Below are 25,255 nucleotides of genomic sequence, written 5' to 3'. Positions count from 1 at the left end.
AGTTTTACTCCGGTCGGTATTCTCATTCACGTTTCGGAAGCGCTGCTTGAAAACAGGAAATACATTCAGTGAACAGCAGTTAGCCCACCCTGCCTGGATGTTGTGGTGACAGGAAGCTAGGATTTCAAGCTGGAGAGGGCATTGTTACCGTGGTTACAAAGTGCTAGATTCAGAGCCCCACTAGAGGGCAGTATATACAGATGCATACAGGTGCATGGGCAGGCAGTACTGTATTAAAATCCCTCATATACTTTATTATTCCGGTCACCACTCTTATGCAAATAAATCTCCCACTGAATAACATACAGACTCCATTGAAACTAGACTGATCATTTCTACTCTTATTTTTGTGTTTTATAAACTTTCTACTTTTATAAATATTTCATATGTAATATTTCTATATAGTTGAGGTTGCTCTTTTCTTATGTCCATTTATATACAGGAGTGGCCAAAAGTGATTAAACGAGGGGATATTTGTTCAGTTAAACCATCAAAATATAAGGACAATTTTATAAATATTTTAAATATGAGGGAAGAACAAAATACTACACTAAGGATTTATCTGGTGCAATTTGAAGAAAAAAAACTACAGCTACAGGTTTTATTTTACCGTGTAAAAAAAAATACACAGAAAAACAAAAAGCTCAGAGGAAAAAGCAAACTTTGACTTCAATAATCAGTTATTGATATTTTTTTGGGTCTTTTGTTTTTGTATGTATTCATAATTTCTTTGTATGACAGCTTGGCCAAAAGTTAGGAATGACAAAATTGGGCATGTTGTATTATCACAAATTCACAATTCACTCCAAACAGAACTATCTAATATGCATACAAAAAATAAAATAAAATTATATGAAGGGTGAAGATGTTAATTTTCCTAGTCTGGCCACTACTGTATTTAGTCTATAGTACATATTTAGTGTATATTACATTAATTTATGTTCTCGATAAAGCTGCATTATCGTTAATAATATCAATATTGAAAACGGTTGTGCTTAATATTGCTTTCTTTGGAAACTAAATAGATTTTTCAAAAGAATTTGGGTCGATTAAATTTGATTTGTAGCTCTTTTCGAATTACACATTTTCAATGCAGCTTTACAGAAAATCATGATGTTAATGTTTATAATATCTTAATATATTCACGCCTTAGTACAATAAAAATATTTTGTATAAATGTCTTCACGGTCACTGAGTAATTTGCTGAATATGTTTTTTTTATTTTTTTATTACTGCCCTCAAATCTGTCTATTTTTCTTCGTTATTCCATTAGGTTGTGTTTCAAGCACATTTACTCATAATGCTCTCACCATCTGTCTTGTTTAACTCACATTCTTTCTTTACTATGACAGATGTTAAAAGTGTGAATTATTGTACTTTTTAAATTAAAAAGTACAACACAAGGAACAGTGTTGATTTAGCATACCAAAATATTTCCAAGCAGGGTCAACCGTTGCATGTCTAAGCTACACTCAGCAGTGGATGAATCAGTGTTTTTGAAGTTATTGAATAAATGATTCTGTCATAAAGACAGTCACTTGTTGTCACCTACAGGCAGAAAGTCACTGAAACCCCATCTTTACATTGGTAAATTCAGAGTTACATACAGTATTTCATTTTATTATAGTGAGGCAGAATATATTTTTTATTTAAAATCCTTTTTGCTTTCTCATTGTTTTAGTCATAACTTATTTACCTGCCACCTAATATCCTGAAACATTGTTGCTGTCTGTGATGCTGTGAAATCGATCAAGCTTCTAATGACCGTAAACCCGTTTAAGTTTAATCCTCATTAACTGGCAGCGTGCAGTCGTAGATGAGAGAGCAGCGGAGACGTTAATGAAATACCTATCTGTAACAAACTCAATGAGGAGAGGAGGATATCGAACGTTGTGTTCTTAGGTATCACTACTTTTTAAATGGAAGGGATGCAATTAGTATCGCAATTGGTATTTTTCCCCAGGCCTGAACATGAATTGGAAAAGCTGTCTCAACTTTGAGAGAACCTTTTAAACTTAAGTGAAACTTTAAGCACTGAATAATTTTCACAATTGAGAGCGGCTTATATGTTTGTGTTTTGCATATAAATTAGTTTGTATGAATGATCGCCACTTCTGAAATCACATGATTTTGCTGTGTTGTTATATATATAGGCGTGTGATTGTGTCTCAGTTCGTGCAGGTGTTCAGATGACTCACTTTGCCTGCAACATATTGGCACGGTCAGTCTAATAAATGGCAGGTAATGATCCCCCCTCTGCTCTTGGCGCTCTCTTGCTGTTGAGTCGCCACAAACCACTCGTTTTGATGTTGGCACTAGCAGGTGTGCTTTCATGCCAGCCAGAATACCAGCTGACTGTTAGACTGAAGCCACCCATTCATGCAATTTTGGCACAGGCAGTTAATCAAGGGAAATCATATCACAGAAGCTTAGAAGCTTATCTTGTTAACGAAGGAATTTTGTCTGTGGCTTTCTTAGCAGCTATGATGTTTTTTGTTGTTTTTTGCAGAGCAATCCTTAAACTAGGAATTTGCTAAACTTCGGAACACAAATGAAGATATTTTAAATCAGATGATATAGATTTATTTTCCTCCATTGAAAGTCTTTACACTCAAAACTTTCATAAGAAGATTGTAAAAGAAATGTATATGAATAGAGCGGTTTTATCCAAGTCTTCTGAAGAGAGACAATCGCTTATGATGAACAGATTTAATGTAGGCTTTAATTTACATGAATTAACATTGATCAGTGAACATGCATCACTCAAATATGGAAAACAAAAGCTCAATCGTACAAGAACAAACCTCATTGGAAAGACTTATGGGTTTGGAACAACATGAGGATGAGTAATTGATTAAACAGAATTTTAATTTATGGGTGAAAACCTTAAGCAAGGAATAATTAGACTGCTTTTGGATTCACCTGACCCCGATCAGACGGACTTCACAGGGAAAGTTCACAAATAAAGCACTCTTGTGTTCAAAAACAGCTGGATGAGAGAAATGATTAATATTCAGTAATGTTGATTTAACTGCACCAGTTGACACTATTGGATGAGAACAAAAATTTTACTGAATTGAGCTTGATAATGTCACTTGCCTTTTGTAGAGCTGCTTTAAGCTTCATTATTGTGGAATTTTACAACTAACGATTTATTTAGTTTATTAAAGGAACCGTATGTAAGAAATGTATTTAAATTAATCATAAAATGGTCCTGATATGTCAGTAGACATTTAAGAAATCATGTTCATTTCAAATACTTATATCACTGACAACAGTAGTACGGCCAGGATATTGCCATTTAAAAGTGAAGTTGCTGCCCTCAACTGATGTTGATGTTGTCATCTTGTGTTTTGGCCTGATGCGCCACCCTCCACCTATCTACCAATCACAAAGTCAGTAGTGTTTCGGCATCCGGGTTGCCAGCTCTGCTCTAGTCTTGTCATTGGAAGCTCCTTGTAGCAGCCTACGTTCCTGCTGGATTCGGCAGCCTATCTGGCAACCTTGAGTCAGGGAGGAGGGGGAGGGGATGCACCGCTTTACAGTAATTTGAAAGTGATTGCAGTACCAGTTTTGGCCACAATCTTACATACGGTTCCTTTAATGTAAAGCTGCTTTGAAAAAAAATATGTAGTATATAGCGCATCCACACCCCTAAATCATAGTTGTGTACCTCTTTGTGTTTGACATTTCATTCTGTAAGGTTTGGCTGTTTTAAATTATATGCTGTTGTTAAATGCTTGATCATGTTAGCGTAATTGTGCATAAGCAATCCTCTATCTGCTCCTTCAGGTTTACACAGAACATCTCATTAGCTTGTTTTTGGATCCGATGGTGTACTCTTTCAGACGATGCTCCCCCTTCCGAATGGGAAAACGGTGAAAACATGGAAAGCCGAAAAACACATCAATGGCGTAGAAGCGTTGTTTCATAAATTAAAGATCTCGTCAATGGCGGGGAAAGAGTTAAGAATAAAATATGAAATTATGTACTTGTATTATTATGCTGTTACATTATCATTATATCGGTGACATAAATACTGTCTTAAAATGACAGTAAAGCCCAATTTATACTTCGATAGTCGTAGCTACCCCGTAGCTATGTCGTAGGCTTTGTGTAGTGCGCGTGTCCTGACGTGCACCTCTCCAAAAATTTTACAACACGTCAATTCTACGCGGACGCAAGCGCTGTGATTGGTCTGCTTGACCCACTTCCTCGGGTTTCACATGCTCCCTCTGCGTGTGTAATTGCGCGTCAACGCGGAAGTATAAATTAAAACCAACGCGTAGACTACAGCGTAGAGGCTTCGGCGTAGGTCCGACGCAGAAGTATAAATCAGCCTTAACAGTAGTTAATAGTGTCTGACTTTGATCGTTAACATACAGGCTAATACGTTAGTCTCACCAATAGGTATGTAATAGAGGCCAGACTAATAGATCTTGGTCAACTAGTCATTTAACAGGACTTGTCGATCATAATGGCCTGTTCCTATTTTAAACTAACCCTGCAGCGTACTAATCCATGTCAATGCATCCACGTACAGTCTTTTCCTCTGCTGTGTTCAATTCACGTCGAAAATCAGGATTTATTAAAACCCTCCAGGTTGTTTGAAAATCAAGGGATGTCTGTCTTAAATTGACCTTCCGTGTCTGTTTTATTAAATACTTTTTCCTTTCATATTCCGCACACTAGCCATAGCTGTCTAAAGGTCATTTGAAGTGATTGTCTGTGAATGTAAAATCACCCAACAGAACTTTTATCTGGCCAGTTGCCTCTGCACATGGTCTATTGCTTTTGTTCGCCAATAGTCTGAGTGCGGGATATCAGGCACTGCCGCATTCCTGATTACAGGAAATTGATAACTCTCACCTGGAACAATGACTGTTGTGTAAGTAAAACAATGGTTTAATGTTTTGGGAGCAGTTGCTACCTTCTTCCTGTGTTTCCTGATATGATTCTAGCTAAATGACTCTTTGCAGTGTGTATTTTTGCTCCTGACAGCCTTTTGGTCTAATGCTATGTCAATGAACTGGAAAAATTGTCTGGTTGGTTTATCTTATAACTAGACCTGGATCTATTGGCAAATGCTAGTAGTAGAATAAATTAGTAAGAATATCTGGATAAACTGATATTACTAGTTTATTATTTATTTATTTTTTGCCCAGGATCACTATTACAGTTGTGCATACTTAGCAGTTCAAGTTTTTATTTCTATTTATTTAACGTTGGTGCATAACTAGTCTCATACTGTGCATTTACATGTCCAAGCAATCAGACTCGAGAGATTAAACCGTCTAATAGACTTTTAGCAACAACTCAGAACATCCTAACAACCACCAACAGCACTTTAAAGGGGTCATGACATAAGTGTCAAAAGATGAAGGATTTTTTTTTACCATTAAAACATCCTGCAAGTTTCATAGCTTAAAACATTCTCCATTTATAAACCAAGCACAAGGGCAAATACATTTACATATGCTGACAAACAGTTATACATCATCACACTATAGACCCGCCCACTGGCGTTTAGTCATTAAAGGATTAGTTCACGTCAGAATTAAAAATTCCTGATAATTTACACCCCCCCCCCCCCCCAAGTCATCCAATATGTTTTTCTTTCCTCCTTCAGTTGAAAAGAAATTAAGTTTTTTTTTTTTTTTTTTTTTTTAAGAAAACATTCCAGGATTTTTCTCCATATAGTGGACTTCAACAGGAACCAAAAAATCGTTTGAATGAATGATTCAATGACTCTCTCATTAAGACAGTCAAATGCTTCGTTCCTGAATGAATCAGTCGTTTGAATTAATCGGTTGAATCTCAATGACTCACTCATTAACGGTGTCTTGCTGCCACCTACTAGCAGTTTTAATTTCACATTTTAAAGTATCTTTCTAAATAAAGTAATTTCTAATATTGATAATCAAATCTTTTGTTTCCTCTGCATTGCAAAGATTAATTTAGTTGATACTGGTTTCATTTGATTGGAAACAGCCCTATTGTGTCTCATTATTCTAATTTAATTTATTGATTAAATGTAAGAATTTGACACATGCATACATTTAATTAAGTGGCTTTATAAAGGTAAAACTGTCCATTAAAGGTAAAAAAATATATATTAAAACTTATTGGAAAAGATTGAAGAATATCAAAAACTTTAGGAGTCAGCTGTCCACGGCAGTCCTAAACCTGCCAAAGTACCAACACAATAACAATCAGCAAAACATCTAATTATCATTATCAATAAAATCCCAGAAAATGTAGAGATATAAATGGTCAACATCGCACAACCCCATTTTCAACAGTTACTCACGTGCAATAGTGAGGGGGCATTGATTTTTTTTTTTTTTCCTATGCAATGTTAGCCCGTCATAACTGTCTGTTTACCCTCGAAACGGCATCTGTTCTCTTCATGACGTATATATCTCGGCGGAGGGTGGGACTAAATATCCTCCACAGCTAATTGCAAACTAGAATTCAGATCTGCCTCCATTTAGTTTCCACTGCCTACATTTTTTTTTTCTTGTTCCAGAGTCCGTTTCACTTACAGTAGTACAGTTAAAAAATAGGTGAAATAGGTTGTCACAGACAAGCACCAATCAAATTTTCTCCAGGAAGTGTTAAAATCGAGTAGTAGCTTACTCTAATCACTTTTATTTTAAATAGTTTCATTTGCTTTTTCAACTACCTACTTTATTACATTCCATCCTGTTATCAAGCCCTTTTCACCCTTTCTTTTACATGTTTATAGAGTAATCTGAATGTCTCTTCCTGTCCCTCTCTGTCTGTCTCTCAGTGAAATCCACACTCTCAGACCTTGGATCGCACCGGATCGATGTGAAAGCAGGGAGCTGACACAGTGAAAAGCAATATTCATAAATAATGTACATAGAACACAGCATGATCTTTTACCTCTTTTCTTAGTCCTTCAGGCAAACTATTGGTCATATGTAAACTTAATCTGGAACTCAGCCACTTCTTTTAGTCACGATGAATAAAAGTAGCGGTCTTGTGTAACGGATTATCATAAAAGAAAAAAAGTGCAGGTTGGTAACTAGGTTCTTAATTGGATTTTAAGATGTTCATTGCACTCAAAAGTTCAGGTAGATGAACGTAAACTTGCAAGGGTGGGGTTTAAACGTGCTAAATAATTTTGTTGGGGTTTTAGTGAATTTGGTTTAATTTTAATTTCATGCACTTTAAAGATGCAGTTTGATCATATTTGAGACTGTGTTTGTGTCACTGTCACATATAGCCTACTGTACACTGTCTGCTACTCTAATGATTGAACATTTGCTCAGCCATCGAAGCATGACATTATGGCCTCTAATTTTTACACAAGTGATGTTATTCAGATAATATTGTCGGTTTGTTTAAAACATTTTTTTTATATTAAATGTAAATGAAATGTAAACACTAAGATTGGCCGATCAGAGCAGTGATCTTTAACATTGCATCAACATGAGAATAGAACTGAGAATAGAATTGCTGACTAACTTTTTAAGGTTACCGGTATATCCAATTTTTAACTCCTGTAACCATGTACGATAAACCTGCACATAATACTTGTAAATTTAAATGACTAGAATGGGACTTGTCGTAATTTTCCATTAATGTTTACACTGAGAACTCCAGCCACAGGAATTGCATTGGTAATGTATGACATCCATCCTTTGAAAACCACTTAAAAGACAATTTAAACATCTTAACAGCTCAAACAACACATTTTCTCTATGGAAGTTTTAATGTAAACGCTTTAACAAAAATGTAAGCTGCAGATTTTGTCTTGTAAACCCTGACTTTCCTCATTGACTTCAGTTTTAAGTGCATTAGAAGTCTAAATTATTTTCTGTGGCAATCGACAGCATGTTCGTGATGCTGTTGTTACAGCTTAATTTTTATTGAACCCTTTACAGAACACATTTAAATGTTGCTTTAAAATACTATAACTCGGTTTTCACAGGGGAGGTTAAGGCTTTTCAACTGTCTTGAGATTATTGCATTGTCCTATAAAAAATGTGCAGGATGCTGCACCTCTTTGATATCATTTTGCCAGCCAGATGAAGCCCCACTGTTGAGACTTTCTTTCTCTTTTTGTTTTATCTCTGATTGTGTCACGGTTGGGAGAATGAATGAGTTTCTGTCTGTGTTGCTGGGCTTTGTTGATTTGGTCCATTTATTCTGGCAACAGGGCTAAAGATTCCATCGAGAATACACAGTGTAATGAATCACAATGTCAAGACTTCTTATAGTGAAGCCCAATGTTTCTGTCAGTGAGGAGTTTTACTTCAGAACCTCATTTTGGTGGAGTAAGCAGGTGTAACAGGTGTTCGAAACCGGTAGTAAGAAAGAGAATGCATCTCAAGGCCGAATCATAAGTGCAGTGCAATAAAGTGACAAGTGCAACTAATTTGCCCCACACCATTTGCGCCAAGCTTTCAGTAAAAAAAAAAAAAATCACACCTGAATGTGAAATGCACTTTGGACGTTGTTTGCACCTTGAAGTGATAACTGCAGTTCATTTCCAGGCTGGTGGAGCCGTGGACCTCCATGCATGTCCTCTGCACGCTTGGGTGATTGCACCTGACTTCCTGAATACTGAGCAGAAAGACAGAGTCTCTTGCGGTGACCACATCTTATCATGGAAGCAGCTGGTGTAGACTGAAAAATCGAATCTCGATCCAACACGTTTCCCAACAGAACCAGTACAGACTTGTCTAAGGTGGCAGTCAGACTTCATGAGTCTGTTGGGTCACTTTGCAAACTAAACCTGTTGTGTTCATTCCCACAATCCGTTTGAATCTTTAGAGTCTTAACCATTTGATCCCATCACGTATACCTGTAAGGCACGTGCCCTTTTTGATATTGGTTATGATGAAATGTGATTCGTCCTGATTATGCTTGTCTATTTATAGTTTTCTGGCTGGTTGCCTGGAGCCTCATGTTTTGTCCACCCCTCAGACACCACTGCACCTTTCAATATCTTCCCCCATCATTCCATCAGCCAATGGTGTGATCCCTACAATGGAATCTCTTTATCATCCTTCATATTATTTGCTGATAAGTCAGGCAATTTGCATATCTCCCACAAGGCCCAAGGGATCCCAGTCTGTTCGTTAATCAGGTTGGATGCTTTAGATTAGGTGAGGGAGCTCAACACTTTGAGAGATAAGGTTAGGAATGAGACGGACTGTCATGATACGTTTCGGCTAAATATTGTTTGCTCAGGTAGAATTGCCTTCATTTAGCCTAGTTTTGCCCACAGCCTGTCGGCACCTTTTATCTGTGTTATTTCTTCCCTATGCAGTTTTCTAAATTGACTGAGTAATCATACCTCCAGTAAAATGTTGATGTTGATCTCTTTAATTGACCTTTTGCTGTAATGTTATTTGTAATTAAGTCATTTCTTAACGAAATTCAGCATTTTTTTTGGTGGATAGTCTTGCTATTTCATAGCCCCGCCTATAGCAGGTGATTGAAACAATTGTGAACTTGGTTCTGGATCAGAGTAAAAAATATAACTGGCATTATGTGTCTCAATCCCTAATCTCAATAAGAAGGGTAGCTGTTAACTGCATTATAACAAAACTGTAGCCATATTTGGGATGAAAACCTTGCATAGTATGTGTACTGTATACTTTAATTTGTTTTAAAATGTATAGAATTTGAAACTGAAACGCTAAATATTTCAGATAGTAAACTGTATTGTCACATGACATTTTGCATGTTTTACTCAGAAAATGCCTTTCAGTTATTTCAACATAAATGTACCTCAAATTTGTGGCTGTCCACTCAAATAATGAGTCATAAAAGAAGTTATGCAATCTGATATTGCATCCAGTCCATTCATCAGATGGAAAATGAAAAGACGAGGACATTGCATTGTTAAATATAATATTCCGCAAAGGGTATGGTTGATGGTAAACTGCAGTTTAACAAATGTAGTAGGTCATGTTACACTGAGCACAGTACAAATTCAGCATAATGTAGTTGTGTACTGAACACACTACAAATCCAGATGCATCAGATGCTGGTTTGTAACTGGAGGCAGTCCGGCTGCCGAGATCAGCGTGAGGAGGAGAGACGGAGAGGGAGGGGCTTCCAGAGCTGCTGTTCATCGAGATGCTCGAAAGAGCGGACTGTGTCAGAACGAGGGAGGGGGTGGGAGAGAAAGAAGGAAGAGATATGCAGCTTCATCACAAGCAGCTGAGGGAAGTGCAGGGAGGGTAAGCTTGGCCTGTTTGAGAGCGGTACTCTGACTACCTGTTCCAAAGCCATCTGAGGATCACCACCCACCTGCGGGAACAACTGCATCTTCAGGCTCTACGTTACAGGCATGGACAAGCTTCCAGCACTTGCAGGAGCTCCTTGGGTATCTTCCCCACACTGAACAACTAAAGACTGATGGGAAGAAGAATTGAAATGAACAACTGTGCCTTTAGGTGAACTCTCACAGGTTAGTCTTCTTGACTGTTCAGATGTCCCATGAACTCTTTCTAGAAATTAGGTGAGAGGCTGTAGACCTGTGTCTTCATTGGCTCTGGCAAAACTTTACTTTCCATGGCAGTTTCCTCCTTGGGACAGATCGCTCTTCTGACGGAACCACTTGTGACTCAAACTCTTCTCCCAGTCTGTCACTTAAGCTGACTACTGAGAACCTCTCTTCCACCAGGGATAGAGTCATCAGTCTTTCAACAGTTTTTTTTGGTTTCTGATGAGCAAGTCAATGTGCGGTTGTGGCTGCAGCATCATCTCATCGCTGATGAAGAGGCTGGGCCGCTCTGCTTGTTGCTCAGACCTGCTGTCCTGCAGCCACACTTCTGAGCACCTGCAGCGCCTGGCTACTGGCTGCCCACCTCAGCACAAGGTAATCTCCAGCTGAAACCAAAACTTGTAGTTCTGTTGAAGAAATGTTTGAAATTTGCTGCTAGAATCCTATCTTTTTATATATAGTGTGCATCTTGTTGTAGACCAGTTGCAAAAGTTATGGATAGAGTAGATGGCATTTTTAAAGAAAACCAGGCTGAGGATAAACGTACTTGTCTGTTTCATGGGTTGTACTGTTTATGCTTTGGTGAAATAATTTAAGGTGACCTTAGACAATCAGATATTAGACCTTCAATTCCACTGCGTGGACAGACCATACGTTTATCATTTCCAGCCATGAGTCAACCCAGACTAAGGTCAAGAAGACCAAATAATCAGGTCAGTTGGTCCATTTATTTGAGTTTTCAACTAGCTGTGTCACAGTTGTTCTCTGAGAAAGGAGCTGTTAGCAGTCTCCTGATGAAGATTTCCGTCTGTCTGGATCGGCGCAGCAGGACTGACCTTGCAGTAGTGTCTCCATTGTTATTTGGCCATTAGAGGGACTGGGGAAACCATGCAAGTGCACTGCAGTAATTGATTTTGTAATGGAACCAGGTGATTTAATGGCTGTCCTGCTACCTTGACAACCGTAGAGCTGTCTGTGAACCGACATGCATTCTTAATGGACATCTGTTAAAGGCTGTCTGCAGATCATTTTTTGCTCTCTGCTTTTAAGGAGAGTTTTGAACAGAACAATTTGCTCGCAATGAAGAGTGGCGGAAAAGGTCATGGACTCATATGTGGCCTACGGTCAATATGGGCCGTTCTGATTGTTGAGCATCACGGACAGTCTTGAAAAGCCCTGGCTTTGAAAAAGCTCTGGCTCGGAGATGCTCACTTTGTACAAGATCGATCTGGTGTATCATGGGAAAATATGTATGCCCTAGCAAATTAGATAAAATGCTATGAAGGGAAAAGCTTTTTTATTTTTTGACTTGCCTTATATAATTTGTTGTGTTGAGATGATGGGAAATGGGGTGTATTGCAAGATTAACGTATTTTTACAGTTATTTAGTCTCTCCTCACCCAATTGGCACAATCATTAAATTTTTCATGGAAAAATACATTATATTTCCACTTTTAGACTATTGATCCAACATCATTTATTATTAAAGAAACAAACTTTTAAAAGTGCTTGCAGATTAAGCATTGGCACCATATAGCACATTAAGTTCCCTGGTCCTTGTAATCGCAAAAACTGCAGATAAAGGAGTGCTCAATGCTACGCTGATTGGAAAGCTGAAAAAGCTTTCACACTTTTTGTCTTCCTCTCTGTGGCTTTCTGATTGCAATGTAGGCAGGTAGTGGTTTTCTCTCTCTGAGTGAGACGATTCTCCCTCATCCTGGGTAAGCCTCATCATCTTGGAGGGTTGGGTTACCTCTTTTCAAACTGGACCGAATACTTTCATGGCTCTGATATTGATTAATACCTTCCTCAATAAAACGTAGACTCAAGGGCACAAAGGAGACATTAGTCTTGTATTTATAGAATTACCAGTCTGAATGCGTCCTAGACTCTGCTATGGCTCCCTGTGACTGCTGCAAAAGTATAATTACATAGATTAGCATCCTCTTTGATATCACAAATTAACACAGGATGACACAAATAATAAAACTAATTGCTTAGCTGGCAGGAAGTTATTTTTTCAGACTTTGAGCCTTGTGAGTTGTCATTGTGACGCTAGGCTAATTTGATGGCTAAATTGGGTGAGATTTTCAGTCACTTCTCAGTCAGAGATAATTTTGTTTCAAAAGTCTAAGATATTTAGGTTAACTATCCTTTCAAATTTCTATCTAGCTAGATTGACATTTTTATCTTCATTCTTCATGTTCTGTAAACAGAAATTTAATCTTTCACATTTCAAATTTGACAAGTGTTTCTTTGGGCATGTGGGACTCCCAAAAGTTGACAATTTCACAAATTCACTTTTTATGTAGTTTGTCTTTTTCTTCTGGGAAGTGGAACAAAAGTACTGACTCATCCCTGTCCTTTGATCACATAGGAGTTAAATGCTGTGGATTGGATAAAAATCTGTCTAGTGCAGGATGAGTCATGCACATTTTGGTTGGTTTTCCTAGAAGAGAAGGGCTGTACATTTTAAATATCTAAAAATTAGTTTAAATCAGCTTTTTGAAGTACACTAACATTTAGATGGTTTGATTGCTAATGGACCTAAAAGCCACAACTAAAATTTTTAGTTCATGGGATATTCATGGGACTGTGATGCTTGTATGGTGCTCTTTTTTTCAGACCACATGATTCCCACTGGTTTATGTTCTCTCCATCTGGTTTATGTTATCTCCATCTATGTCTCATTTATTTCCTCTGATATCAGTGAATGCAAATTTAAATAGTTCTGTGAAAATCCTCGTAGCTATAGAGTTGTTTAAACGCCAGCATGTTCTGTGAAACAGATTTCTGTCTGCTTGGCCGTCTGCCTGTTCTGTTGGAGAGGTACTCTGGATTATCAATGGTACTAAGGCTTGTGTTTCAATCCTAACAGAGCCAGCATAGAGTGCCCCTTTGCAGTACTTCAACTGCACATCTGTGTCTTTTGTTCCGGGATATCAGAGCTTGATGCTATGGTCTGCCAAAGCCATACAGATGCATCCACAGCAGCACATGGTTGCTGGCTGGGCACATATTGCCTAAGTACTTACAAATACAAGAAAGGGACTGGCTCTAGACACAGGCTCATAGGCTAAGTGACTGGCGCAAGCTTTAAATCACTGTCCATTTTTTTTGTAATTCTTGAGTCAATTGACCCTGCGAAGGGTCAATAAATACCATTTTGTGGCTCTTTAATGTGTCGTGACAGATCGCTGTAGAACATCAGTTAAAGCTGCTGTTCTACAGCGATCTGTCACGACACATTAAAGAGCCACAAAATTATATTTATTGTTTAAATTTCTTTAAAAAAATGACCAAATTTGAAAGGTGAGACTTTGTTTAATGTTTAATATCAAAAGTAACCTGGTCTGTCTTATCGGTGTGTTGTCAGTGTTCTCTCTGCTCCGCAATGTATTTTTCACTGTGTGAGTACATGGAGTGGTGTGAGAGCGGCGTAGCTTGTCGGACATAGCGACAGTAACTAAGGGGGGCAGGTCTTTGCGAATGGTCAACAAGCTAAATGTCGTTGAGACAACTCGTGATGTTGCACTCTGCTGAACACTCAAGGCTGTTTGGGATAGTTTCAGATCCTTAGGCAATATTAATGTTTTAAGCACATATAATTAATTATTATGTATTCACTTGCTAAGTAGGTTCAACTTGCTTTTAAAGTGCAGGGCAATTGTAAATATTTGTTGACTGCTCAGAGGTTGAATGGGTCAGTCTGCATTGTTCATTGCATTAGAGTGCATGTCTTGGCTGAACAGAATTGATTTGGAGACAGGAGCACTTCAGGGACTGCTTCAAATCTCTCAAGTTTTTATCTGCAACTTATTGCTCATTACCAGTGGAATTTTGGGGGAGGCATGAGAGGCTGTGCCTTCTCCAAAAATATCAACTGTTCAAAAAAAATTGACAGTACAAAAATAAAACAAGATTTTAGAAGAAATTGTCAAATAGCATATCTTTTCACTCCCTTGATCTTATTGCATTCTCAGAGAGGTCCCAAAGTGTGGTGTTAATATGATATAGGAACATTTATGGTAATCTGACAACGTGAACCCAAACTAGCTTTGTTAAAACAATAGAAATGAATTTGGATTGAATGTTCGCGATTCTTTCACTATAATTATCCAGCAACACTTTAGCTTGCATTAAAGTTTAAACGAGCCATAAACCTGTCATTTTTTATTAAAGGCATTCTATGCCGTTTCTGTTTTTGTCAAACAGTGACCCCTAGAGTCGCTGTGGAGTAGGCTACTTGTATTTAATCGTTACTACTTGTATTTAACGTCACGTCTGAAATGCATGATAATGTCTTCTATAGAGGCTGCTTCATATGTTGTTGATGTATGTGACATCGTGCCGTAAAGCAAGTCGTGATTCTCACGAGATTTGGCGGGGCGCAACCTCTCAAACCTGCATTGCTGGTTTTGCCCTACTACGAGTTTGTTTACCATCTAAATTACTTCGAAGCTGTTATATTAAGGTACAAATCTTGCATAGTGTGCCTTTAAGATTAATCTCGTCAGCATTTTTGACTACCCTTTTGCTCTGATAAAAGATGTAGCATTCATTTTGGGCATATTGAGTATTAGAGAGAAAAGGTTGTAATTTATTATTAATAATAATAATTAGATTAAATAATGGTTGTTTTTATGCCAATGTATGTACTGACAATCCTATTACAAACAAATTACCAAAAGAACAAACAAACAAACAATTGTTCATGTTTCCTTTGCCTTGTAAACTGTGTGAACATCACAATCCTGCAAAGCCAGATTTTTTTAAAATGTTTTTATTACTGATGTTACTGATAATGTTATCTCATCAGACAGGTGAACATGATCTGCACACATTGCCTATGGGACACAAACAAATGTATTGCTCTGAATTAATTTGTTGCTGTGAATGGCGTCCTACGTATAATGTCACTTTCTTTTTGTCTGAGTGTTTTCAGCTGACTGTGAAAACATTGCTCTTGGGACACCTAAAATTCCTTTGACGTTGACAGAAGAATAGAAAAGCTTTAGAAACATAAGGGTTGGACCAATATTTCAGCTTAGTTGAGACCTACAAGCAAATATATATATTTTAAAACTTCATAAAAATCAGACAAGTGAATTTAGGCTTTGTATTTAATTGTAATATAATTCATATTAATGAAGAAGTAAAACATTTGAACATTTTGCATGCTAAATATAGTTTTTACAGCTGTACTACTAGGGCTAGCCAAGACTAAAGATTTTTCTAGTCGACTAATCAACCGTTCATTTAAGCCATTAGTTGACTAGTCGCACATTTATGATGATAATTTAATTACGCACTGCATGACTGACATTTTCTGTGGAGTTTTTTTTTTCTTCTGTGACCAACCGTCGAATTAAAATTTGGTTGACTATGCCTCTTTTCGTCGACTAACGTTTGGTCCAGTTTTAGGGGGCAGCCCTATCTGCTACAGTTTCATCCACTGAAATCAAAGGTTGTAAAAGTGACTGATTCGTATCTAATATCAACTGATAATAAATGTAAAAAATCTCTGACCAATAACTGATATGGTTATGATGTCTTGCATCCGTAAAAAAACATGCACTACCATTTCACTTCGCCAGCGACTCACCAAGCAGCCACATCACTCCTCCATCTAGCTATTTTTTCAGCCAGTAGCTCTATTTGCAGTGACCTTGTCCTCTTTTTATGAATGAGGACTGCTTTCCCCTCAGGGTCGTGAGTCATTGTACCACAGTAGAGCTGTATTTACACCTGTCTCTGTCCTTTAGCTGATTTTACCTCGGTCTCTGTCCTTTAGCTGATTTTACTTCTCTATTCTATGATGCCTGGAGGCAAGGTTGGGGACATGGACAAAAGAATAACATGTTTGTGTTTGTGGAAAGGTCTTGGGTATTAGCCTTATGACATTTTTTGGATTGTAAAATCTTTAGATGTTCGAATGAAAGTAGCTCTTTTGACAGCACCTCACAAGCTCAGCTTCTTGTACGTCTTCTCGCCGGAACACGGCAGTGGAGCGAAGCATTCACAATAGCAGCTTGTGATGTCTTCCGCTGAAGAGGTGTTTTTCTATGGCGAGGAACTTCTATGTCAGGCTTGTTCAGACGATGCAAACTCAACGGTCTGAAGGATTCAGTGGAATTGGCATTCGGTGCCTCTTATAGTTGGAGCGTTATTCACATTTTACATTCTCTGGCTTCACTGGCTAAAAACTCTGTAGAATTAAAATCTGATAAAGAAGGGAGGTAAATGCATCCGAAATTGCATACTACATTTGCTGAGAAGCAAACTTGTGTGTAGTATGAATGCAATCAGGACGTACTACTTTACATCTGTCATGTTGTCACTGTCATGTGCCATTCCTCTCCAGTGGTCTCATGGCATAGTGAAGTGTCCATTGGTTTCATGCTTCAGAATCTCGACAGAATTAGTAGGTCATCCATGTATTTTCGCCGGTTGTTTTATGAACCCTATGATTTCGGACATTTCACATACCATTTTTCACCTGCTATATACGTAGAATGGAGGTTTGCGTATTCAGATGCAGGTCATCACCTGAATATTATGATTCATATTCTGTGTAATATTACTAGTCAATGTGCCCCGATATCTGTTTGGTTACCAAAATTCTTCAAAATATTTTCATTTGTGTTCAGCAAAACAAAGACATTTTATACAGATTTGGATCAACTTCAGGGTGAGGAAATTACAGAATTAAACATTTTTGGGGAACTATCCCTTTAATAAACATTCTACATTAGCACAGACCTAAAATCTCTTTAATGCCAAAGTGTATGGTTTCTGCATAAGCTAATTATGGAGACATATTGAGGTTTTTCAGTAAGATGCTCATGCAGTTCAGCTATGCATAGCCTGTCGATGGATAGTCTTTTCAGCCTGTTCTGCCTGGCCACTCAAGGTCACAGAAACTCTTTTCTCACAAACCTTTTTCCTCTAACAACCCAACCCCCCATTATTGCTGTAACTAAACTGCAACCCTTTAGAAGTACCAAATGATGCTTCTAATAAGGTTTTTCTGCAGGAGATCTATTTTCCAGCACATGTTGCAGATATTCACCCAAATTTCTGTTGGTCTTTTGTGCTTGTGTATCTTTAAAATGGGCTTGTTTACCATTTTGCCAATTATTCTGCTGCTAACGGCACAAGAGGAATTGCTGCAGTTTTGAGTGAATTAGTAATTTCAGAAACCAGGTGATGGGTTTTCCCTTTATTTGGCTTGGTTCTTATCATAAAGACCCATCCAGGTACCTTTGGAGTTAATAAATGTAATCCTTTCTTTTCCTGTTCATTCATAATGTTTTCTGTAACTGATGTGTCCAAGAGGAGATGACAGTCGGGCAGATTTGTAGGAAATGACATTGTAAAACCAATAATACCGCTACTCTCTCCTCCCTCCCTTTCACCTCCTTTGAAAGCGTTCTCTCTGAGAGGATGTGCCAAAACCCATTTTAGCTTCACCTTCCTCTCAGCCCCTTTAGATGTAGATAAATGAGCTGCTGCTGAAGTGTACACAGTGGTAATAACTAAAGAAATGATGCACCTCACTCCCTTATCAGACTGCTCTCCTACGCCAGCCTGGCCGCATTCCCCGGGAGCCAAGCCAAATGCTTCTCTTTAAGGCAATGCTTCCAGTTTTCCATATCAGAGCGTATGTCTGGAAATCAATACTTTTATAAACCTTCTGGAGTTTTCCCTGTGTCATCGCCTAAACCGTGCTTTATTCATTAGTCATGTAAATGTTTGGTTTCTTTTGAAATAATTTTGTTTGCCTTTTGATGCAAGAATTTGATTAATTTATTACTGACTTGTTTGCTTCAAGTCTCTCTCTTGTTCCCTTGGATTTCACTCACCTCCGAGTTCAAACCAGGCACTTTGAGTTATTTTGTGCTGGTGAAAATATCCAGCCTGAATCATTCAGATGTTTTCCCAAGTGATTTGCGGGTCAATGACAAATTAGTGTCTACAGTAAAGAAAAGAAAAGAGCTTTTAAAAATCTAGTTCGAAATGCATGTATACCAAGTCCTTAGAAATTAATTCTTTATATTTATTATGGTTTCATCATGTTCTTTTTTTAAACTTTCCACGTGATGTAATTTGCGAGTGTCTTGAGCACTTGAAAACAAAGTCCACTAGATAGTGCGCATATCACGTCTTTCTGCACTCACGGCCTAAGGAGTAATCTTTAAAAAGGCTCACGCACCCAACTGTGTGCGACAATAAGCACAATGCAGAAATATACCCGGGCCTTTAGAAACCTTCAGCACCCCACTTAACTGCTGATGACAGAACATAGACTTACTCATCTGTCTTCAAAAATGCAGAAACCTTCGGCAAGAGGAGACGGGGGCAGCATTCTTTGCGAAGCATACTAAACCAAATTACTGTTGTTAAAGCAGTTTTCATACACTTTAACAGTCTCGCCCTCAATGCAAATGAGACTTAATGTTATCGTGTGTGTTGCCGGTTAGATTGCAGTACTGTCACTTGATCACACACTGGTTCACTTGTGCAGTCTAACAGCACTAATTGTGTTCTGTGTCTAATGCAGTTGCACGAATAGACCGGCATACAGGACATGAATACTAACAGGAAGACCAGTACCTTCAAGACACAGAACAGCCCACTTCACCAGGCACAAGCTCTTTGTGTTTGCACTGGCATGCATCTATCACTCTGCTAAGTAATTGCTTTTTAGCACGTTGAGAAACTAACCAAGTTTCAGTTTAGTCACCAGAGGACGGATGGGTTTTCTTATAGAGCGCACCTTGTTCGGCTTCTGTATAGGAAGGGGAAATTGAAATGTCTATTTGAAGTTCATCGCCACATAATTATTTTCCAATTAGATCTTGGCTGATTGTGCTCTGATCTTCTCTATTATAAAGGAAAGGATTCGGTAATCAAAAGCTCATCTAATCAGATGCTTTAAACCGTTTTAAATTGCCCTGAGATCTCTGCCTTCATATATATGTTGAGATTAGAGCCTAATTCAGACCTCTGAGAGAAGTGATAGATAGATAGACGCATAGATCTGATGGATGAAGGATATAGCTGAAATGGATGTGTCTTGTGTTAAAGAACAGGGACAAAGTTTAGCAGGTTAGAACGGTTCTGTTCGCCCCTGCTGGCAGATGCTGTAACTAAACCATCTGGACAAAAAAAAAAAAAAAAAACATGTTGCTAGATTGACAATCATTCATTATTGTGTGTATATTCTGACGACATATTAAATATGTCTTACTAATGTTTAGTTCCTGACTTGACAGATTGATCAGTGCAAACTATATAGTTTAATTCCCGTTAATGTTTTTTTTTGAGCTGGTTCTTTTTAGTGAACCAAACATGTACAATGAGACACTTTTTTTTTTTTTAAGAATCATTTAATTTGATTTAAAATTCTCTTAATTTGCCATCAGACTGCCGAGGGCAATAAATGCTAAAGGCTTGTTTGTACTAAGAACAGTAAATATAACGCTAACTATATTTGCGTCCACATCAACAGACAATAATGTTCTGTTTATTATAAGCGCTACTGCTTGGATGGATTCTAATTGGCTGGCAATGTTTTTATCATTCATCAGCTGGAATGCATTCTGAAAGCGATTCCAACAACGTCATGTCTGTGTTGCTATCATTATAGTTATGGGCTAGAATTCCCTATTCACATAGAATTAGAACGATTATTAAAACTTTATAAGTTCTAGTTATCATTCATTTATAAGATTGACAATTTTATAGTAATGTGCATAAATGAATTATGGAGAACATGGCCACTTGTCACAAAAATAAACACTGAGAAGAATTGTATTAATCATGTCTTAATTGACAGGTACCCTCTTCATGGTGTTGAGGTCTTGTTAAATATCTTATTTCTTGTATATTTTTATGCGCACACTACAACATTCATGCAGTCAGTCAGCCTCTCGTCTCCTATCGTCTCGGCCCATCTGTGCACGCTCAATTACCTTAATCAAGTCTCTATCAAACTCGCGTGCTTTCACACTCCTGGTTGGATTACACTGCTCATCCCTGCTTTCACTTGTATCGTTATCTATAATTTTACTGGCCTCTCTTTCTGTGAAGTTAGTACAGGGTTTAATTGAAAGGGTTAATACCTTTTTTTTTTTACCTACCCAGCAAACATTTCAGTAGTCCTAAAACCACATGCCGCAAAACAAAAGCGTGATGTACATCATAAAAAAATGTAAGAGTAAAAACATGCTTCAGGGCAAACAGCTCCGCCAATGAGTCAGAAACTCACTCACACTGGTGGGCCATCCTTACTGTAACATGATATTATTGTGTACATCCTGCTGCAAGACGTGGCATTATATGTCTGGATACTAAACCCTTGTACATGGACTGCACTTATTTGGCAGTGATGCCCTCTGCTGGCTATTAATGGTTGTCAGTGAGTTTATTTGTTCTGTTATAGCAATTATTGGAGTTTTTATTATCTAAATTTAGCTTGAATAGTGAATCCATGTTAAAGAATTTTTCTAGACTTTCTGACCCCAACGGTGAAATGTGATTGGTCCGTAATCTTCCTCCACATACAGTAGCTGTGCATTAAGTATCAATTCATGTTCTAATTGACCAAATACAATTTGGAGTCTAACATTTGATTTTGGTTTTATTTTTGAATAATTTTTTGATAAAATAGTTAAGAGTAATATTGTGAAGTATTGCAATTTTAAATAATTGTTTTCTATTTATTCCTGTGATGGCTACCATTACCCCGGTCTTCAGTGTCACATGATTCTTCAGAAATCATTTCGATATGCTGATTTGGTGCTCACAAAACGTTTCTCATCACAGGTGAAAATAAGATGCTTAAAATACAAGTAGAAACTGAAAAGAAAGTTTTGTAACATTATAAATATTTTTGCCGACACTTGATCAATTTAATATGTAAAAAGCAAATAAAAAAATAAGAGAATTAATATCTTTGGGAACCTTTTGAATGGTACCTTTTATTATTTTATAATACATGTTGAAATGGAATCGAGTAAAAACAGAAACTTGAATGACTGAATGAAACTGAATGTTTGTTTGCATGTGTTGAAGTGATACTGTTGCCGTGGTTTCCAGGCCAAGCCTAGTGTAGATGATCAACTGCCAAGCAGGAGAGGTGCCCATTGTTTGAGGGATCCTCATATTGCGTCTTTCCCAGCATAGATGCAAATGTCTATTGTTTTATTTCACAGGCATGAATAAAAGAATGAGTTACTCACTCTCAGCACGCTCTGGATGCAAACAGGAGAATTGCGTTTCTTTTCTTTTTTTTTTCTTTTTTGTATAACCAGCCCCAACACATGCCTTTTATTGCCTTTTTATGTTGATTTCATGGTGATTTGAACTATTTTCTGTCTCCATCTCTCTTTCAGAATGCCAAGTCCTTGTCCTCTTCAGACAGCCTAGCGAAGGTGCAGGAGGTAGCAAGCTGGCTTTTGGAAATGAACCAGGATCTGCTGTCGGGGGGCAGCGGCAGCAGGGCGGCCCAGCAGCAGAGGCCCGGGGCAGGTAACAGCACCTCCGGCCGCACACCCCAGCCCCAGGCGGAGCACGTCAACCAGGTGCTGGAGGAGCAGGAGGATCAGGAGCAGAGGAGAGAACCGGGCGAGGAGGAAGAGGGCAGACGGGAAGGAGAGGAGGAGCCATGGCCTTCCGGAGGCGAACCGGTGGAGGAAGGACGGAGGAGCGAGGTGAACGGAGCCGAGAAGGGCGCCCAGTGGATGTGGGAGCAGGAGCAGCGCCGGCGGCGGAGACGGCATCGCGACGACGAGGAGGAGAACGAGGAGGAGGAGAATAATAACGGCGGACGGGATGGGCAGGTCGGGGCGGGACTTCGTTCAGAGGAAGACGACGACCGGCCGGAGGAAGAAGAGAACGGCGACGAGGAGGAAATGGACCAGGACAGCGATGAGTTTGAGCATTCAGAAGACAGTGGGAGAGAGGAGGAGGAGGAGGCTGAAGAGGAGGAGGAAGGAGAGGATGGCCTCCACTCTCCCTCCCTCAGGACCAGTGTTTCGGACCCTAATGATAACACGGACCAGTCCTCTGGACGACAGCACCAAAGCTCACCCTCTGTCTTCAAGAAGAAGGTAAGCGACTGAAGTTTACTTTCTCAAATGGTCCTTAGTTCAAATGGAAATATTCTTCTCACTACATTAGACTTAATCCGAAGGATCTAATGCGTGCAGATGTTGATGGGATTGAGTCAGGGCTTCTGCAGTCATGGTGTTTGTTTCCCTCTACTGGTCATTTTTGGCTTTGCATTAGATAAACAATCATCTTTGTGAGAATTGATTTTATGGAGTGATGAACTGTCATTCATAACCCGAACATCACATCCTTGACTAAATGAAGGATTATGCCTCAAACAAAGGTTGTTTTGCTGATGTCAAGTATTGGCTTTTATTGAATGTGCTCATGCGCTTCTGGCTTAGCTTGATGGTTTTCATTTTAAAACTAAATTGCTCTTTTTGTTCTCACATTCTCGGATCACTTGGGTGATGGAAATTAAAGCAGGGATTCCCTGTTTCTTTTTTTTTTTTTTTTTTTTTTTTTTTTTTTTTTTAGCTGAACCCCTTTGATGTAAAAAATCTCAGTACCCCTGAGATTTTAATTTAATATTTCAAATTATTTAACATGTTCACAGTTCTCTGATGTCAGTTAATGATCATATTGACATGCAGTAAACATATAATATATTTACTCTTTCTTAAGTGTTTTTATTTTTAAATTTATTTACAGTATAAAGCTGCACAATTTAGTCAAATTATATTGTGATTATCTTATCATATCGGAGGTTAAATCAAAATATGAGATAAACATTTAATCTCTTGTAGCTGCAGAAACGTCCTGGCAAAATCATATATATATATATATATATTTAAAAAAAAATTCTTTGTTTTTATTATTTTTAACTAATCATAAAATGAAGGCAAAAATATTACTATTATAATGCTACAATTTTACTTTAACAATAATATTTGAAGATAATAATAAGAATAATTTTATATTACATGTGACAATACTAATATGTCTTAAATTATTCATTTTCAAATAAATGAACAGCTCAGACTAAATCGTGTTTGGATTATTACACTAAGCCATATTGTGATTTTCAGATTTATGTAGGTTGTGCAGCCCTTTTTATTTAATTTTAATTTGACTTATTGATTCAATTTAATCAATTGAATCACTTTTTTTGAATACGGAGTTAAAGGAATGATTCAGCTAAAAATAATTGACTCACCCTCATGTTATTCCAGATATCTGATATGGGTAGGATTGGCTACTTTATAGTGTTCTTAGGGAAATGTCATGTCTGGACACGTCCACTTCTGTGGTTTTAAACAGCAAGCTGCCTGTTATTACTCGCCATTGACCTCCAAAGGAAGGCGTTTTGGACTATTTGACTAGACCGGTTGTTCCTATGTGCTTAAAGTTTGAACATACTGTCAAATTCAACATCTGTATAGAGACGTGTTTTTATGTATATGGGGTCAAACGCAAGTGACCTATAATTCCAGTCTGATTGGTTAAAAGGAACGTCTCTGACATCGAAGACTGACTTTAGTTGTCTCCAGCCAATGGTTGTCATTCTGCAATCACCATAATTAATGATATGTGTCTCTGGATCTGAGATGTCTGGCCTGGGGTTTTTTTGGCCGCTGTTTGATCACCTATTGTAAACCTCCAAGGCCATAAACATTTAGGCTACTCCAGTATTGGAGTAAACACACAGTATGTGTGTATTTTGGAAAGCCATTTTATATACATAAGCAGGTTAATTCAAACGTTGTGTATTAGTCAGATGGAAACTAGAGGAAAATAGAGAGATTGAGTCTGTTTTTGAGCAAAGAGGAAATGCAAATGAGCGGAGATGGAGAAGAGCGAGGGGAGGGAATGCAAGAGCGCGCAGACCCTCCTCATCCTCATGATGTCGACACGCTTGTCATCGCACTGACGGAAGACGACCCGCAAATCCTTTCACCGTTTGTTTTTGTGACTGAGCGAAGTCTCTCTGAGCTGCCATGGGGAATCGCAGTATGAAGAAGGTCGCACTGTTACTGGTGAGTGAATCTCCAGAGAACATCTTATCACATCTGTGTGTGGAGAGCGTCTCATCCGTCTTGTGTTTTGGATGAGAACACCGTTTATCTGATTGAGGCAGTCACAGCAGGGCTGAAGTTCGCAGAACAGTGATGTCTGGAGTGTGCCTTTTCAAAAGGATGTCTGTTTTTTTTAAACAACATATTGGCTCAATCTAGTGCGCTGCCTGTCTAGTAGGGATGGGGTCAAGATGGTCGACTAGCTGACCTTGCTAAGTATTAGATTCTAAACCCTAGTTTAGTTGTGGTGATTTAATTAGCCCATTGACAGCTGTGCTTTAGCTGAAAGCACGGTGGGTTTCAAACTGGTCTCTGGGCACACTAGGGGGCAGCAAGAGGGTGTTATGGGCTCCACAGAAAAGTTTGGAAAGAAAATGTGGTAAGGTCAGAAATATTGAGATTAAGCAATTATTGGATTATAATTTGTTTTATTTATAGTTTATTATTGACAATATTTAATGTCTTTAGTTAACTAATATTTCAATTTATAATTTCAGATTACAAAATGTAAATATTTGTCAGATTATATTTTACCATTAAATAGTGTATAAAATAAATACAAATATTTAAATATAAAGAATTTAAGAAAAATCCAATTTACAAGAAGAACTAAAAGATGTAAACATATTTTTTG

General features: G+C 38.1%; 1 protein-coding gene across 5 annotated transcripts in view; it reads left to right on the top strand.

Moving 5' to 3' along the window:
• Positions 1 to 25,255, top strand: part of fbxw7 (F-box and WD repeat domain containing 7) — a 162,236-nt gene that overhangs the window by 41,675 nt on the left and 95,306 nt on the right. For 4 of the 5 annotated variants that reach the window (XM_079615336.1, XM_079615332.1, XM_079615334.1 and 1 more), the window contains one exon: positions 21,889 to 22,605. In XM_079615336.1, the coding sequence (XP_079471462.1) occupies positions 21,958 to 22,605 (648 nt within the window). In that variant the 5' untranslated portion in view covers positions 21,889 to 21,957. Of the gene's footprint in view, positions 1 to 6,866; positions 6,882 to 21,888; positions 22,606 to 25,255 lie in introns of those variants that run through there. The other variant, XM_079615333.1, reaches the window with a different exon arrangement.

The sequence above is a fragment of the Phoxinus phoxinus genome, assembly GCF_949152265.1.
Source record: "Phoxinus phoxinus genome assembly, chromosome: 6".
Taxonomy (NCBI): Eukaryota; Metazoa; Chordata; class Actinopteri; order Cypriniformes; family Leuciscidae; genus Phoxinus; species Phoxinus phoxinus.
Note: the sequence above shows the minus strand (reverse complement) of the source record. Positions and strands in the feature narration are given on the sequence as shown.